This window comes from Pelecanus crispus, chromosome 9 (genome assembly GCF_030463565.1).
Source record: "Pelecanus crispus isolate bPelCri1 chromosome 9, bPelCri1.pri, whole genome shotgun sequence".
NCBI lineage: Eukaryota > Metazoa > Chordata > Aves > Pelecaniformes > Pelecanidae > Pelecanus > Pelecanus crispus.
In genome coordinates, this window is record NC_134651.1 from 39341131 (window position 1) to 39359870 (window position 18740).

The 18740-nt window shown below is 44.0% G+C and overlaps 1 protein-coding gene across 1 annotated transcript in view; it reads right to left on the bottom strand.

Moving 5' to 3' along the window:
• Positions 1-18740, bottom strand: part of DDX31 (DEAD-box helicase 31) — a 51834-nt gene that overhangs the window by 21191 nt on the left and 11903 nt on the right. Inside the window, 4 exon segments of the mRNA XM_075717139.1 lie at positions 2181-2262; positions 7863-8002; positions 10056-10106; positions 16061-16120. Of these exon segments, the coding sequence (XP_075573254.1) occupies positions 2181-2262; positions 7863-8002; positions 10056-10106; positions 16061-16120 (333 nt within the window).

Consider the following 18740-nt stretch of genomic DNA (forward strand, 5'->3'; position numbering starts at 1 on the left):
AACATCACAAAGGGATCAGGTTCAGCTCCTCATAACAAGTCCTCAATCACTCTCTATACTATGCAATGTCCCGTTGCATTCCCAGCTTATTGTACCATCTTTACGGCAAACTTACAGCATTTAATAGAGATTAACCCTCCTGAAAACTTGGAAACATGCCCCTGCAGCTTCTGAGACTGCACTGCAGACCACTTACAGAGCCTCTGATGGCAATAAAATACAAAGCTAACAAACAGAATGAATCCTTGATTGCATTTAATATATTTTTCAAGTAATTCGTAAAGAAGCCTACTTGATATTGACACAACTACTGTAAAGTCATCCCCATTAAATGATACAGGCTTTTTTTCCATAAAGAGAAACTCCATTTCTCAGTCCCAATCCTTTCAGATTCTGAGTCACACAAAAATAGGTTGTTCTGTATTTGTAAGTTCCTACAGCAGATTCAGACCATCCTACAGCCAGAATGGATACATCTGAGTTCCAGTGAAGTCAATGGCAAAATCCCATTCACTTTGATAGCAGAGGGAAGAGAGGAATTCAATCTCACCTTTGACTGCAAGTGAAAGGAACCAGCTCCTTCTGCACATGCACAGCGCCTGGCATGGCAGGGCATGCCCAGGCAGCACTGCTGAGTAAAAGCCAGAGTAACAGCTACCTTCAAATGTGGTTTGGTTTTTTATTTTTTTTGAAGGAAAGGGAGAAAGACAAAAGACGAGTATTTAGAATATTCTGTGCTTAAATGTGTAGAGTATTTTACAATTTGAAAGCATGGTAGAAATACCAATTTGATCAGTCCTGGTAGCAAACACGCTTGTTAGCTTTTTACTGCTGTTCCAAAGGCGAGGATACAAAGGCACTGAGATGTTTAGGTGAGAATTTCCAAAACTGATCAACGATTTTGCACCTCTGCAAGTACTGGGCTCTGACATTCAACAACATTCAGCAGGCATTTTCAAAAGCCAAATCATAATTTCCTAGAAAAAACATCTTCTCTTTTTTGCTCATTTTCCATGAAATAACACTTGTCCTAAAGCCCAGAACCGGTAATATTCTGTCCCACGTCAGCAACAAATTTAAAGTGCAACTTCTGCATACATGTAATTGTTGAAAAACTCTCCAAAGGAAATCCAAAGTTACCTGCCTATAAGCACATTTAGGAGAAAAGGAAAGTATTTATACACAGAAGAACTACTTAAAATAATTTCTGCATTATCAAAGCACAACTAAACTTTTACATATTTGCTGAATGAGTTAAGAGGTCATATCCTAGGCATGTTCCAGACATTTAGGCATTACAGACAATATAGGCATTACAGGCTGGTTTCAGTGAAAAACTGTGCCGTGGTGGAAAAGAGCTTTAACTAGAGCTGTATCTCACATGAGCCACAGATCTGGCTTTCTGTGAAATATAGGGCATGTAGGAAAACTGAACATCTTTCAAAAGCATGTTTACCAAGAACACCACAGTTCGTAACAGTCATCTGCGGGAAACGAGAAGGCTCATACATGGTATAACAGAAAGAACGAGCAGGCAAAACAGCAACAAGAGAAAAAAAAAAGAGCATGCTGCATCATGCTTGACACATTCTTGACTTCCATTCAAAATGAGGGTTCTTGGAGGATTTAATTTGCCAGAATGCAGAAACGCGCGAGACATCAATTGCAAATGACTGAATTCTGTGAATTAGCAACTCGAAGGCAGACCCAAAGCTTGCCGAAGTCAATGAAAAGATGCCTGTCAACCCAGTGAGCTGTTTTAGGCTCCAAGTAAATACAGATAACAAAAAAACCCTACGTAACACATCACCAAATACGTTTTCCGTATTTCTTCAAAGAAGTTTTGTGTCATTTGTGATCTCCAACAGTATTTTTGCGCAGAAAAGCCAAGAAAAACAGAAACATTGTGGGGAAAAAAACCCAAAGCTTTTGCAGCCAGAAACCTTTACTGTCTGTTACAAAAACATTTGCTGAAGAGTTAGAAGCAACTGCTTTTTGGGGACAACAGTTTAAAGATTGGACAATTGTGATATAAGGCAGTTCTATAATTATTTGCACTGCCTGACATCACGGATATACCAACACTCATATTGTACAGATGGAAGCTAAGGGAGGAATACTTACGATGTTTAACTGGTAAATGAAAATTGGAGCGATCCCAAATCAGCAGAATAACTCACCTTGCTTCCTGGTCTGCGCAACTTGAAGTGATCATCTTTCATCAGGCTGGATAATACCTTCTCCATCTTTATCTCTGAAACACTGAAGCAACAAAGACAAAAGATTACCATTTCTCCTACTTTTCAAATACAGCGTGTAATGAGCTACAGGCTGATAACGGATAGCAAAGAGACTGAGACTTACACAGTCAACTTAAGAATTTATCCCTGAAATACATGAGGTCTTACCCCAGACCCTCACTCAGCAACCCTAAAAGTGTAACTACTGTAAAATCTCAACCCCAGCTGAGCCGGTGCTTTCACTTCAACAGACACACAATTTTACCCACAATCTTGTGTCACCGTTACAAGTCACTGACGCACACTCCAATTCTAACAGAGCATCAAAAAAACTGAGGGTGGACTTTCAGTTCACTGAAAGTCTCCTTGGTTCTCAACCAGAGTAACTGATTAAAGTAAAAATTTAGCCCTTTAATTATATTTCTGTTGTTTTCAAAATTTTTCTTTCCTTGCTTTGAGAAACACCAAGACAATTGGGAACCATTTGGCTATGTTTTCCACTAAAAGAAAATCAAAACAGAGTTGAAGCAGCTCATAACATTAATGCTTCTTGTAGATTTGCTTTGTAACTATAAACAATAAGATCTGTAACCTCCACTTGAACCCACAGGGTGTCAAACATTTTATCGTACATTAGATGCCATGGGCAGGGAGCAGAAGGTGCCTGCATTCGGTTGCTCATGCAAGTGTGAGAAAGAGACTGAGACACACACACATGCAGGCTGGAAAGATGTGCTCTGCTTACTTTGCTACTTCTCCTACATCTTGTCTCCTCCCTCAATTTAACTTCCAGATTCTCTGGAATCAGAGACACTGCTCAACCCTCATTCAAAGTGTCAACGAAGTGTTTGGGTGTTTACACACATTTTTTTCCACCCACGTTAGCGACCATGCTCCCAAAACTAAGGAGCTAAAACTAAAGCTGCATAAAGACACAGCTCCTGGCTCTCATAGTGACTCAAGCTCAGAGGTAAGAACAGGTTCCCAAGGAACTCTTCCTGTCAAGCCAAGTCTCCCACAGCTCCCTTCCCTCTGGTCACATCACTGCTCTTTCCCCCAAGATCTTACATCACTCCAACTTCTTGCTATGTTGCTTGGGTCAAAGCTCAGAGACACACCTCCTGATGGACACACCCCCTTCAATTCATTCATAGCTACAAAAGCCACCTCTGACACCAAATCCATGGTCTGATTTCCTTCCCCATTCTGAGAACTCACCTTCCCTCATTTGAGGTGTAAAGACAAAGCCCGGCCCAACAGGGACCTCATAGCATTTTTTTTTTTTTTTTTTTTTAAATACAGGAGGCTCAGTCAGCTGTCCTAGCCAGGCTTCACACTGGGCATTTATTTTCATTCTGTTGACTCACACTCCTCCTGTAAATTCAACCAGATGATTTATTCTCCAGTCCTACTTGCAAGACACTGCTGGGTACTGTTATGGCCCAGATACTGCAAACACTTAGGAACCTGCTTCATTTTAAAGCTCGTGGTCCTACTTAGAGGTGCATTTACAGGAGACGAGAAATTCTTCCTCCTCTTTAGCACTGTCTTGTGGGGCACATACACACCAGGTGACACAATACAGGAACAGCTGTGCAGCTCCAGGCCATTAATATTACAGCTGCATCCAAACTGGGTCCCATTTCCAAGGGAATTACTCAAATGATAAAAGCTGAAGTTCATGGGCCCAAATTTTCAGCAATGGGCAAAGGTAATCACTAGAAAAGAGATTCTTTTCCTTTTTATATCACAATAAATCATAAATACTGCATGGAAGCCAAGGAGTTCATTTGGGGTTACATCAGTCTAAGGAAGAGAGAAACCTCGGGGGTCCAACAGTTCTCAGACTCCTGAATCTCCGACGGTCAGAAAGATGTATGTGGTTTCTGAAAGGAAGCATTGTTGATATTCTTCAGTTTGTAAAGTACAGAAAGAAATTATAACAAGAATGGTATCTCCCCTTTCTCTTCGCACAAAAATCTCTAAACAGCTGGTTAGGAGGCATGGATGAATCTTTGCCATATGTGAAACAGCATACCGCGATCCTCGCCTGTTCCCCAGTCCTTCCCAGTCAAAGCGACAAATACCTTTACTTTTGCACTCTGCCTTTTCAACCTCAGCCAGCTCAGCACCGCAACATAAGGAAAGGAAAAGAGACGGTCCGGAGAAATAGCCATCTAGCCTGGAAAGTACAGGCCAGTGTGGCCATAAGATATCCTATCTGGGAGACAAGCCCCATCGTTGTGCATCTGGGACTCCTGATGTAGCAGATTCCTTCGCAGAGGATGCAGAGAAAGGCGGGGGAGTGATGGGGGAGAAAGGGAAATGGAGCATAAAAAGACAACTGAGGGTTTCTCTGTTTGTTTTTGAAAAGCGTAACAGTAAATTAAAACATAAATGGCAACCACTTAGGCAAGAGAAAAGTATACCTCCCCATCCCCCCCAAAGGTTGCTTTGACACTGCTATGAATGAAAACGTCAAACCTTTGACATTGATTTGTCTGAGATGTCACCCCCTCTCCGATCCTCGTCTCGCCTGGCGCGCTGCCAGCTCGCAGCCTAACAGATATGTGAACTTGGTTCACAGCGGGGAGCATCATGTGAGGGGAGCAGGGGAGGGGGGCAAGCACAACCGTAGAGAAGGGAGAGAAATGACTCGTGCCTTCACGGTGATGCGTTTTCCTTTATAAATTAGTTAGGCCGCCGTTAGGAGATAAAGAAATTATCTGATAGCTGTCGAGGCAGGAGCTGCTAGATTGCAGTTGAAGGAACTAAGAGAGACATAAGGGGGAAAAAAAAAAAAAAAAAAAAAAAAAGAGTGAACCTCACTGACTTTCTTCTGCTTTCCCTCCTCCCTTTGAGGGAAAATCTGTTAGTTACGCTTAGAGCTGAGACAGAACATTTTGGAGTCTAACCTTTCTTTTAAAAAAAAAAAAAAAAAAAAAAGGGAAACGTATGGAAAACATGAGTGTGCATGTGTGTGCACACACACATTTACAGTTAGGTTGGGGAACCACAACTTCAAGCCACACAGAGACCGAAAAGAAAGTTGCAGAGAGGGATGCAGCTTCCTCGAGCCCCAACGGGAATTACCGATCTCAGCAGAGCCAAAGTGAGATCGTTTTGGCAAAGGCTACCGCTGCCTTTCCACAGTGGAAGCCAAGGAGAGGCTTCAGGTACCGGTGAAAATTAATTGCGAGCGATTTCCAATTTCAAAGGCAGTCATCCCTAATTCCGAAGTGAATTTTCATCCAGGAACAAAGCCACGTCTGCTCTCATTACTTCCGACTCTCAACATTTCTGGACTTACTCCCATGCATGCTGGGGTGGGTGGAGGGGCTTAAGAAAAACTCTGGGTCAGATCCTCATCCAATGTAAATCTGCACGGCATTGCTCATTTACACCAACTGAAGGCTGCAGGGACCCGTCACATGCTTTGTCTTCTTAGAAATACATATTTTATGAAGTATTTACATTTCAATAAACCCAGCGGGAATTTCATTTAAAAAAGAAAACACAAATTAAAAAAAATCCACAACACACGCTCATCCTCAACAAAAACCAAGAGATTTAAAAATTAAGCAAAGAATAAAAAAAAAAATGCAAACTCCAGTAACCTGTGCAGTCCAAGTCAAAAGCTACAAAGACTTAGGGTAAAGGAACAAAAATTATCAGTGCTTAAGAGGATCGGTGACAGTCCAACACATGCTGTCTTTCGCCCTCGCACTGAATTAAATTGTCAGGATTATCACCATAATGCTCTGTTTATGAAGGGTAACAGCAATTTGTGCTGATGGCACTTGCTGCCTTCAGCTTCAAGCTGCCTTCCTGCATCTTCTCTGTAATTCATCAGCTCTCTCTTCTATCCCGTTGCCCCTTCTCACACCACGCACTACTATGTAGGAAGAACGGAGGACGCACGACCGCGAACAGGCCGAATCGCCCACCCGTGCCAATTAGACACTCATTTTCTTCTATCTGAAGATGGGGGTCAAGGAAGGCAAATTACACTCCTTTTTTGGCAAGTGCCTTATCTGCAGGGCAGCACGTTTTATGAAGAGCATAAAACAAACAAACAAGAAAAGACAATCCCCAGAGTCGTTTGGCTCTACTGATTTGAGAAGTGGAGGGAAAAAAAAAAAATATTCACATAAACCTCCCTCCGCTCATTCGGCACAGTCTTCTACAGATTCCTGAAGAACAGCGGCTAGCTCAACAACAGGTCTCCTTAGCAGGTATAATTACCAGCGTGAGTGACACTGCTCCTTAAACTTGTTAAAAAACAACAAAATCTGATAAAAGCATTAACATTTAAAATAAAAAAAAGGGGGGGAAATTGCCCTCTCCTTCCTCCAACACTTCCAAAATATTATAAAATAGAAAAACAGAACTTTCCACTTGGACTTAAAAATTCACAATTATGTGGGATTTCACCTTTAAATGTCAGTGCTGTTTGTTACATGAAAAAAACCCCTGTCAGCTTAGCCCTCCATGTCTTGCTGGTGTCTGCTTAATAGATAGTTACCTGGGATGATGGATGGCTCTTTGTTAGACCACTAAATGGCTCACAGCCTAGAATAAGCCTGTATTTACTGCCAACATTTGTTTGTTTCAAGGATGCAAAACCAAATTCAACTCTGAGCAGCTCCACCCGACATAAACACAAGAAATAAAACAGAACTAATTTGTGCATGAGTTTACAGGGCTCCATCAACACTAGTACAACGCTAAAGGGACTCGACTCGGCTGACGTTCTGAAATGCCGCGACAGCAGTGCAGGGAGCAAGGGGAGTCACATATATCCAGCTGACTGCTGAGGAGGCTTGAGACCTGACAGCACTCCTGACTAGCAATGCAGAGCAGCGAGTTGTGTTTTTTCTCCACAAAAGGACCGTTGCGCAAGCAGAGTTGGACTAAATCTCATCGTGTGTCGGCCACCAGGAAGCTGACTGCACTTTGGGCTGGTCCTTACCCAGCCTGGCTTGCTCTCCTTACTGTCTACTCCCAAGTCTGAGCTAGAGCTGGTGTAAGAGAAGCTTTCTCAGCTAGCTTGGAAGCACACCCCACTTTCGGTCTGCAGAGTCCACCCCCCTTATTGCCTTCCAGGACCATACTGGGCACTCACCACTTGCAAAAGCCTCTACTGCTCCTGTCACAAGCCGCTCAGACAACACATCTTGGCCAATTACCTGCCAGATATAACCCACAGCTCCCTAGCTATTTCTCTGCCGGATCTCTCCTGAAGAGAAAGCACAATCTCTGACAATATGGTGCTATGCAGGCAGGTGGCCAGTTAGCATTTGACAGGCTCATTTGACTTGTGATCTCCGCATAGCCACGACTTGAACCCAGGGCCAGAGAGATAACAACGGAGTGCAAAGGATCTCCGACTACTGTCTCCTCTCTGGCCCTCACCACACACACTCACTCACGCACAATCTGTCAGGCTGATGATTTTCACACACTTCCCTTCTCTCCTTTTGCTAGTCTGGGGCTGGTCCTGGATCACAAGAATTAATAAATTCTTATTAAAACCTGCACGAGACACAGTCCCGCTGAAAGTGCCATGGAAGGTTAATTAGCAAGGATGAGCTGAAACTTTTGTTCGCGTTTCTGACTCACTTAATCTTGTGAGAAGCCAGCAAGCTGACATATTCTGCCTCCGAAGGCGCCAGGACAAGCAGGCTGTTCCCGTGACAGCCAATGCGAGCCGTCCTCCCGATCCGGTGGATGTATTCCGCAGGTGAAGCCGGAGCGTTATACTTCAAAAAGGGAACATGAGAAGGGAAAGGAGGAATTAACAGAACACAGCATGTTAATTATAAACGAGACGCTCAGCCCGCTCATCTGAAACAAAAGGGATCTGAGCAAAACCCACATGCTGTACCTCCCTCGGAATTGGCCTGTTTATAAAGAGCGCATCAGGCTCATCCCTGTAACCATCACTCAGCCACAGCAGTTTTTTTGACATGTGAATATGACACATTGGCCAACTTTCAGATAATAGGACAGTTTCCCCATCTCAGTGTCTCTCTTTGCCTTTTACATTTTGTTGCTATACAGGCACATCAGGAACCTGTTTGCTTCTCTTAAAAAAAAAAAAAAAATCTCTCACAAAGACCTCAAAACAAACAACCCCCAGGACTGCCCATACAGAGCAGGAAGCTGCCTGCTCTGCATCTGGCAGAAAAGCCATAAAATAAAAGACCAATGGATTCAAATGTGGAGTTGGGGTAAATTGCTTTATTTTGATTAAAGCAAATCGTAGATTTCTTCTATCCAGTAATCAGCCAAGAGAGACAAGGGAGTAAGGGCTTTCGGCAGCATATGATACAGGTAGCAATTGCCTTCCCATGTACAACTATCAGGCACCATGCAAGTGTTGCTTAAAGCCCCCCCCCCCAATATAGCAGTGCCTCTCATTTACTTCACTGGGAATCAAAACTGCCCAGCCATTTGCAAGATGTGATAAAGGGTGACATATTTCCCTCCCTTTAACCTCCCCCTATTCTTCCCCCCCCCTCTTTCCTGGAAAAATGAACATGCACAGAGATACTGCTCAGAAATGAGCCCTCAGCAGTTTAACTGGAAAAAAACCAACAACCAAAGCCCACTCTAGTGTTTATACCTGTGCCCTCTGGCAAAGTTTCTACTGGCTAGAGGTGTGAGTAAGATGCTGTGAGCAATCTAATTGCTCCCTGCAGGTCCTTGCTCTTGGACACAGCTCTCAGGACAGCTGAGATTTCGCCTTCTGGACACACAGAAGTCTCCCAGGGCTTTAGGTAATTTGCACTGCGTTCTAACACTGGCAACTATATCTTTGGTTAAATTATATTAATATACAGATCTGGGAATTAAAGACTTCACTTCCCCAGCCTTCTCCGACTAGCTAGCCGCTACAGAATCTTTCTTTTTTAAAAACACAAAATTAAAATCAAATTTGTTACCTGAAGGGATGAGGTAGAAATTAAAAAGCTTTGTTGAGGCTCTGTGCCCTGTTCTTTTTACCCAGGTGTCACTTGATACATGAGAATCTCTGGATCAGTTCTTCCTCAATTCAACTAACATTTTTTAAATTATAAATCTTTTATAAAAATGAAATCTGCTTCATGCTCTCAGCTTCCTCTTTGAAATGACAGGCTGCTATTTTTAAAGTTCAATCTATCTCCTTTAGTTTCTGGTTTTTTTTCAAAGACAGTATTTCTGTCAACAGTAATGCAGCAGTGTTGGGTTTTTGGTTTTTTGGGGTTCTTTTTGTTTTGTTTTGTTTTGGTTTTTCCCCCAGAGAAAATCTGAACTATGCAGTTCTACTGAAAGCTGAATGCTTACAGCTACCCAGCCCCAGCCCCAACCCAGCAAAGCCTCACTTGAAACATTCAGGTCATTGCACAGGCACTATTGCGCTACTCAATGTTTAACATTAGGATTGCACTTAAACTCCTCATGGAACTGCCTCCCCAGCAAGCTCAGAAAAATAGAAACACAGAACTGCAAGAGAGATGGCCAGTACTTCACAAGATTTGGCTTCCTGTGGGGGGAAACAGACAGTCTTTCCTCCCAGCCAGTGGAATATTATTACACAGCTGATAACACTGGAGTTACTGAAGAGGAAAATAGACTGTCAAAACCAAAGATACAATATCCGTGCTGTATCCTAGCAAAACCTTGAGTCCCAGTCTTATAGTCAGGAACGTGTGGGTCTCCCACACCTGTAGGCATCAGCACAAAGACCAGCAAACTGCAGAAAGAGGGTCTGGACTGGAAAGGGATTTCATCGGAGCACTTAATACACACATACACACACAGCAAACTTACCTGTACGATCCATGTAACTTGAGGCAGGTCTAGTCCACGTGCTGCAACATCCTTTAAAATTAATAAGGAAATCACTTTAGTAAAAATGCTTTGAAGATATCAGCAAAATAAAAACTCTTCTGGGATGGCAATTATGCCAGGAAACAACCGGCTACGCAAGTAGGAATTTTATGTGCCTAATTCGGGGAGAGATGGACTGAAGGTCAGAAATAATGTTGGGGGTTTAAAACGCAAGGAATATTGTTAACAGACGAATACAGTAACAAATGATCCACTACTATGGCCCAAAGCCTGGAGGATATAAAACCACCTATTTCAGGAGAGTGGTGTTGAATTACAGCAGTCTGCTACAGTCCCTTCACATTATATCCGAGAGAATCGACTGTCTTAATGGTAGTGATACCTTTGGATCTTCGGTTTGTTTCATTGATGAACACAAATCTGCTCGTAGGCACCTACTACCCAAACCATGAGAGAGGCAGAACTAAATATCTGGAAGGCAACGCTATGCCTGAGCTCAGCTTTCTCCACAGGAAGCCTACGAATTAAAACCAGGCTGCTTATGATGAAAAGGAAAACAGCCATAAAGCAAATGGTCAAGGATCTTAGGCCTTGAGCGGAATGTCCAAAGATGCACCGATCTCCACCTACAACTAATTAGTTGTTTCCTAGGTGCTGGTCTGAAGCTGAGGAGCAGATGACTTGCAGGTCACCTGGCCCTACGCTAAAAGGCCAACAAACAATTTAGCAAAATCTGCAGGAAGCTGGAGTACAGCTCAAGGAGAGGGGACTTCAGCTATCCCTTAGATTTTCACCAGTCTGGCTTTGATTTGGAGAAACAAAACTCAGCCCCAAATAAGAGAGACTGAAGCTGCTGTCAGGAGTGTTATTTGATGTGCCAGCTGGTGAGAAAACCCATCAACTTGGAGAAGGACTTGAATGAGACCCTTTAGTTATCCACAGCCAGTATAGCTCAAAAAACATACCCTTTCAAAGAGAAAAGAGAGTTTAAATACTGTTCAAAATGGAGAGCGAGTGCAAACACGTTTCAATCTACCTTCTTGATTTTCTGTTCATTAGTAATGTCCTCACATACTCCTTGGATTTTACATTCACCACGCGCAATAGCAGAGCAGGTGTGCAGATTTAACTCTGTTAGGAAATGTTTTGGAACACATGTATCTTTTAGCTAGTTGCAAAATAGAATATATTAAGAACGTAAGCAGGAGCTTAATGTACTAAAAATGTGTCAGCCACCCACTGAAGTGTTTTCATGCAACTCCCACACACGTTAAAAGACTAGGAAGCTGATGTTTTGGCAGCAAAGGCCTTCCCATAAGCACTAGCCAGGTTGCTTTGTGGTTCCAACTGCAGTAAAAGAGGAGACACTTTCCACAGCGCCCACTCTGAAATAATATACACTTTCGCTCCAACACGCTCATTAAGAAACGACTTGTTCCCAGAGTCAGAATGAACAGATGTACAAAAAGCCATTTAAAGGAGGTTGGAGAAAATAAATCAAGAGAAGTCGGGGAATGTGTACAGCAGTTACCAGGATAACAAGATTATAAACTCTACAGCATGATCAGACAGGAGTGCTGACGTCTGATTCCGATCTGGCTGGCTCTGTTATATACTTCCACGCTGACAAGTCTTTGGTCTTTTCCTATACTGTGCTCTTTCTCACACCCAGTAGTCTAGGAAATGCTGTGTTTGATGAGAGGGCTCTGACCTTGGGACAGGGTCAGCTTACCCAAAATAAGCAGATAGCCAAGCCATCCCTGTGGTCAGGAGGAGGCACCTCCAACATGGGGAGGAGAAGTAGACGGCAGGGGCAGGAGCCATCCCTCTCATCCATCAGGATTCTTTCCCTCCTCTTCTAAGATACCTTTTCTCAACACCTCTGGCTGGGAAACTACTGCTGCAGAGAGTACTGTTCTCATGTGCATTTGCCAAAGCAAGCAGGAAAGTTGAAAAGGTTAACCAAAAGCCTAATAAATAGCCAGGGACAACATTTCAGGAGGAGGCTCTCTCCCATCATCAGCCTCGTATTCGCTATTGCTTTCACAATGCCACCAACTCCACTCAGCTGTTACTGACACATATCAGCAGCTATTCTCCTGGGGTTTAACTTGGCTTTCTTTCAGAAGTGTCTTGGGATTTACTGGTAATTGGAGTGTTTTGCAAACTCTCAAAGATTCCTCAGTATCAGTCCACCTGCGTCTCCTGTAGCTCCTTTTCCTCAAAGACCCCAGCAGACAGCAGCAAGGTAGAATTAGGATAAAAAGTTTGAGATGATTTGCTTTCCTCTGCTGGCAGAGCCCATGAGCTTCTTGCTTCTCAGATCTTTAGAAAAAAACTTGTGGGTCACCTTACCAGGAAACGGAATACAGCTCAAGCAACAATTACCCAGTTTTACTAGCACTACATTTATTCCACGCACACAGAAGTGCTAACCTGCTGCCAGTGCTCCTTCAAGAAGCCAAACAGATTTCCATGTACTACTCTCCATTCTTTTCCACTGCCCAGACAGCATTCCCATTTCCATGCATGACCTCACACCACCATTCCTTAAGAACAGTGAAATCAAGAATATGACACTTCAGGAGGTCACCGCTGATTCCTTTCAATTGGCCATGGAAGGGAGAATTAAGCGATCATCTCACAGAAGCAAGCAGAAATAATCTACACCAGTGCAATTTTAAAGAAACCCCAGATGCCAAGCAAGCATGATAATCTGAAGCCTTAACCATGTTCCTGCCCTGATCCCAACCGCAAGCCACAGAATGGCACAGTATCAAGGTACAACACACCCGAGGATGCCCAGAAATGCTGAATTTTCTGCTTCTAACAATTTATGTTACCAGCCTGTGCTCATGGTGGTGGGGTACAGAGGGGTGGGTGCAAGGGAACGGAGGGCAAAAAGGCCACACCAAAAGCGAGACATATCACTGCAGAAGATCAGAACCAACACAGCCACAGAAGTTCTGCAAGGGCCTTGGTTTGCTCAGTCCCTCTTACAGAATCTAATTAGGGCAAAGGAAATTGCTAAAGTTGCTTTTGAAAGACACTCAATGGTGAGGTCTTGAAGGCCCTGAGCTTGACAATTGGCTGCCTACATGAGGCCTAGAAGTACAGATGGAAGGCAGCTTGCTCAGGTGCCAGGCTGTCAGTTGGATTAAAATGACTCATTTATTTACCAAAGAACCTCACAAAGTGCTTTAGTTAACAGGCAGAGAGGGCCTAACGGCTCTCCAAGCTGGGGAAGAAGCTCTCGCGCCTTCCCGGCCTGCCAAAAGTCATTACTGCCGAGTGTGGAAAGCCATCAGCAGGGTAGAGACCCCCGTCGGCAGGGTGACAGATTGGGCTGCGTAATCAGAGGAGGAAGGAGAGAGCACAGAAGCTGTCAGAGGCGAAAGCTCTTGGCTGGGGCCGCCAGAAAACTGGCAAGATGAGTTAGCGTGACTGAGTAAACAGCAAACAATCTCCAAATGATCTTTCCTCTCTCCCTGGAAGAGATGAACTTGTTTAAAGGCACATCCCAAAGGAAGCCGCAAAGAACTTCAGTGAAGGAGAGCGAAATAAATCTGGATGAGACCCTCTGAGATACACAGCCCTTCTTTATTTTCTTGTCTGCCAGCTTATATTGTCTGGCAAAAATATTTTATGGAATATATTAATATACATATGACATAGAGCAAATTAATAAAAGGAACAGCAGGTCCCATTGCTTACTAGAGCGGAAAGATGGGTGGAGAACATGGCATAAGGGACAAGGGAAGGACGGCAACATTATTTGTGTTGCTCTTTTGTGAGCCAGGTTTCAAAATTTTGTGGGCACAAAACGTGATTTCGCAGTGAAAAGAACAGAACCACCTTTCTGCAAAACATTTTTGCTGATACGAAGAAAAGTGTCAGAAAAAGCAATGCCCTCGGAGGCAGGAGGTGGTCACAGTGCCTGGCTGCCCTTTGGACATCTGCGTTGGGGAGGCACCTGTAATGTGGGACTAGTGCAAAGTGTATCTCTATATTAAGGTGTCCATATGGTCCCCATTACTGTGGTAACAGGCCACCTCCTGGTTTCAATGCATTTGTCCTCCCAACATCTCTGTAAGATAGAACAGCGCTACTATCCCCATTTTACAGATGGGGAGCTGAAGCACAGAGAGATTTTGGACTCAGACACACAACTTACTGTGCTTAACGTGCTAACCATGTGCCAGCTGAGCCACAGTAACTGTAACTGTCAGGATTTGCATCCCTGCCTTGCAGTAAATGCAAAGTAGCTTAGATTGAAATGAAGGAGGGTTACAATAAATGCATTACCTTACACTACCCTCTTCACGGCAATCTAGGTTAATTCACGTTACCTCCCATTTATGACAGGTCAAGAGCAAACACACAACTATCGCTGCTCAGCTGACATGTGGCTACTTGCCTTGTCATCACAATTCCACATCCACTTGTACGGAGTCTGTGGTGTGGCAGGAAATCAAACCACATCTCCAGTGTCTCAAGAGGGGGATCCCATCCACTGGGATTTCTTTATCCAACTACTTCTTCCTACCTTGTCAACAGTTGTACGTGTCCTGGCAGATTTCTCCTGCCACAGGCTGTGTCTCCCCTTCAAATGGTCTCACCTGGGAACTGATATCCCAGCGATTGCAATTATTCTGTTTTCTCTTTGTCTAGAATTGAGCATTTACCGTCTTTCCAAACTCATTAAATTGAAATTTCAGTAACAACACATGTCCCTGAAATTTCTCAGTTATAGACAGCATGTGCATGAAGGATAACAAAGTTTAGTTATTTATTATTTAAAATTTACCAAACACTTTTTATTTTCAAAACACTTAATCTACACCACTGAATGATTTAAGCTTTGCTATCCTCCTCAGGTGAGACACTTAAGTATTACCTCCATATACAGGGACACCAAGTTAGTTACACTTACGTGTTGCAAAGATGCATTTTGACCTTGATCAAAATCACTGAAAGGTTGTACACACAAGCAGGACCAAGACTAGCATGTAACAAGCACAATTTTACAGGTGATACAATATATAATTTAGCAACATTAAATCAAACACTCCTATAAACATGGCAATCCTAGTTTGAACTGCATGCATAGAAGTAAGATAAAATTCATCCCTCACTCTGAAAAAAAATTGCAACTAGTTTCCTTTAAGAATAATGTGCTGCAAGAACAGGAGCCATTTCAGAGCTGGAGAGGGTTTCTCAGCTCTAATTACTCCCGATCGCTGTAATTTACAAGTTTGCGGTGGGTAGAAATCGCCAAGATTCACACATTTTCAGATCAACAGCTGCCACTATTAGAGAGCAAATCGTGCAGCCTTCTGCACCACTGCAGCAGGCTAGCTGTGGCACCGACAGGTCAGAAACGAGAAGTGGAAGGTGCCACCACAACACAAGGGTGCCAGCAAACTTCAGTAGAGGACAAGAATTTCTCCCTCAGCACCCTTGAAGGAAGCTTGAAGGGCAAAGCATGGAGAGCAGCAGAGCATGTACATTTCTAATGACACCATTCTCTGGTTGGGCTTTCCTTCCATCCCTGCAGGTTTTTGTTTTTAACCTTGGGGTAGTCATTAAGATGGGAAATATCACATTACATCCAATTTACCTGGCAGTTATGGGGCATACTACAAATTAGGATTGCATTCTACTGACTGCATGTACAGGGCAAAGTTCCAGCTTCAAACCAACAGATTTTTCCAAACATAAGACCATGCAAAATACTTAGAGGCCTCTTGTATGAGACATACACTTTTTCTGTATATGGTACCTTGCAGCAAAAGATCATGTAATAGTTTGCAAAGAGGGCATCAGTCCTTATTTAACATGTGAGATGCAGAAAAAGGAGATGACTTTCCTCAAGGTCAGACACCGAGCTGGAATTAGAGCTCAGTGCCAAATCCTCTGTTCTACCATTAGATATCAGACAGGCCCATTAGTGTGGAGCTGCAAAGGGACTCTAAGTTACTTACAGTGCAAAGCAAGATGCCAGTCTTGGATTTTAGGAACTCCTGGAAGACCTCTGTTCTTTCCTAGAGGATTGAAACAGAAAAATGAAAAGAGTGCTTATGCACGTTACAATCAAACAATAACGCAAATTAGCTAACATAACAATTTAACAACTATGCCTCGTTCACTATACCATGTACAGCTTCAAAAGCAAAAGAATTGACTTCACGAGTTCCAGTTGGACTCTTCCTAAAAATGGAAAAAAAAAATCTGTGGCATACAGATGTGGTCCCAGGTAGGAAGGCACAGCGTCTGGGGCAAGCCTGAATGCGTTTGGTCAAATCAAAGCAGCCAACACCTCCACGGTTTGCACAAAAGCACAGCCTGTGTATGTCAAAAGGCGGTAACTGTTTTACACGGAGAGGGAATCCACAACAGATTAGGCAGCAGCAACAGAAGCACTGGCATACTTTATGGGCAACACAGGCTTTTGTGAATGCAAGAAAAAGCCGGACATCTTAACTGCTGTCTGTCCAGTCACACAATAGGCAGGTATGGCCCATTTTGTTGACACAGCGATACAGTCACATCACAAGAGATCAGCCTCATCATGTGCCCAATGGGGCATACAGACAGTCACTGGACTGACTGACTGCGTAATTATTAAGTATCGGGGATGCTCAGCTGCACAGTTGCTCACGTGAACTGATGTGGGATAAGTCTTCAAAGTAACAGGGCAGGAGAGATGAGACCCTGGCCAGAAACCCCTGCCCAAGGGGGCAAGGAGGCAGGACTCCTGGGCCCTGCAGGCAGCTGCCACAGAGCTCCCAGGGCACCCTCCCATGGCCTTTGCACAAGAAAAGGCCTCATGCTGGCGAGGGCCGCCAACGGGGCTGCTGACACCGGGACGGAGGTTGTTCCTTCCCACGAGTGTCAGAGGCAGGTGCTGCCCAGCCTTGTCCTCATCGCTGGTCTGCACCAGCAGAATTCCTGCAGCCCCCACTTCTAACACAAGCTCAAGCTCCCCCGCAGGGCTGTCCACAGCGCCCAGATCCCGAATTACCCCGCCAGCAGTCTTTGAGCCATCAAGCCCCAGCACTGCAGGAATCTGCCAATACAGCTCCTCACTTACCTTCAAAAGCCTCCTGCTTTATTAGTCCCCAAACCTTCCTAAGCACACTCCAGTTAGTTTAACTAACTACTTTGGGGTGTGTTTTTTCTTGATAAAAGCAACAGAAACCGATTCTCCAACCCACATTACACCAGAATGATATCTGCTATCACACAAGACAATCTCTGAGCACTAGTAACTGCAGGCTGCAGTAGCATTTGGTCTTCACTTGCCAGTACCACCCACCCACCTACACTCCCCCTCCTTAGCTGTGGGTAACGACGACACATCACACTCCCTTGATATGATTCCATTTACTCTTTTCCTTTCCAGAGCTCAGGCTGTCTCTGGCCTCAGAAATACCATATCCGTTTCCTTCCTGTCCCTTTTGCTTCCTCCTTCCAGAATATCCTTGTTTCCATGTTTCAAGCCTTCCTCCTCAGAGTTCTAGCTAGGAGTTAAGCAAATGTCCTGTTATGTTGCTGATATAGAAGAAACCTTACACGCTTGATTCCCAGCTAGAGGTACTGTTCTAGGAAAGAAGGGAAACTTGGGCCTTGCTGACACACTGAATCCTCTGCTGACAAAAATTAAAGAAGAGAGCACGCTGTATCTTGTTGACAATGACAGCAGCCGTGCTCAGCAGTACCATATGGGATCCACAATTTAGCTCCATTAATGCTCTTAATTTGAAGACATCAAGCACTAATTACACACTGGGTACTAAAAAGGCAAAACCCTTCCCCTGGTGCCAGCTACTTAGTGGTGTTCTGTTGGCTTAACAGCTGGTCAGGGTAAAGTTGGGCCAGACCAGGCCTGCTCACTCGCTCAGGCAGGCAGGCTGAGGAAAGGCCAGACTGCAGGGACAGCAAAGCACATGTTTCTGGTCTCCACAGGATGGGAATGAGTGAGAAAAACAATGGGTCTTCACCTCTTGTTTCATCAGAAGAGCTCTATTCATTTACCATCTCTGCTGTGCAGCTCAGAGTAGAGCGGTAACTCTCTCCATCACAGACCAAGGGCAGGATCAGGGGCTGAACTTTCAAGGGAGGTCCCTCAGCTACTGAGAGAAATGCTGCAGTGCCAGTTCATGCGACACCCTTCTCCTGGCCTCTCAGCCCTCTAGCAAGCTCCAATCTCATCACCCAGCGCTATCTGGCTAAAACTTAGAACTACTTTGGAGTAATCACCGTTATATTGCTATTATTCCATCCCAGGGAAAAGACCAGTCTGTCAAGACACTGTTCTTCAAAACCAAAGCCAAACTGCTCCATCCTCATCTAATGGGGGCAATTTATTTGGTAGTAATGTTTTGGGGTTTGGATGAGGTTTTCCTTTGGCATTAAAAGCCTGTCCTGACTGCATGAGAGAGAACCATGGATACATAAATGGTTTAAGTGCACCCACTGGGAATACAGAATGGCTGCCTCAGCCTGCTGAAATAACACCTCTTGCCTCTTCAGCTGTGTTTTTCAGATATAGCTACCAAGGTACTTTCCAGAAGTGGGACAATATTCTTATTCTCATTAGCAGATGGAAGAGTGAGGCCCCTAGAGGTGAAATGACTCTCTGTCCTCTCTTCTGCCCGCCTC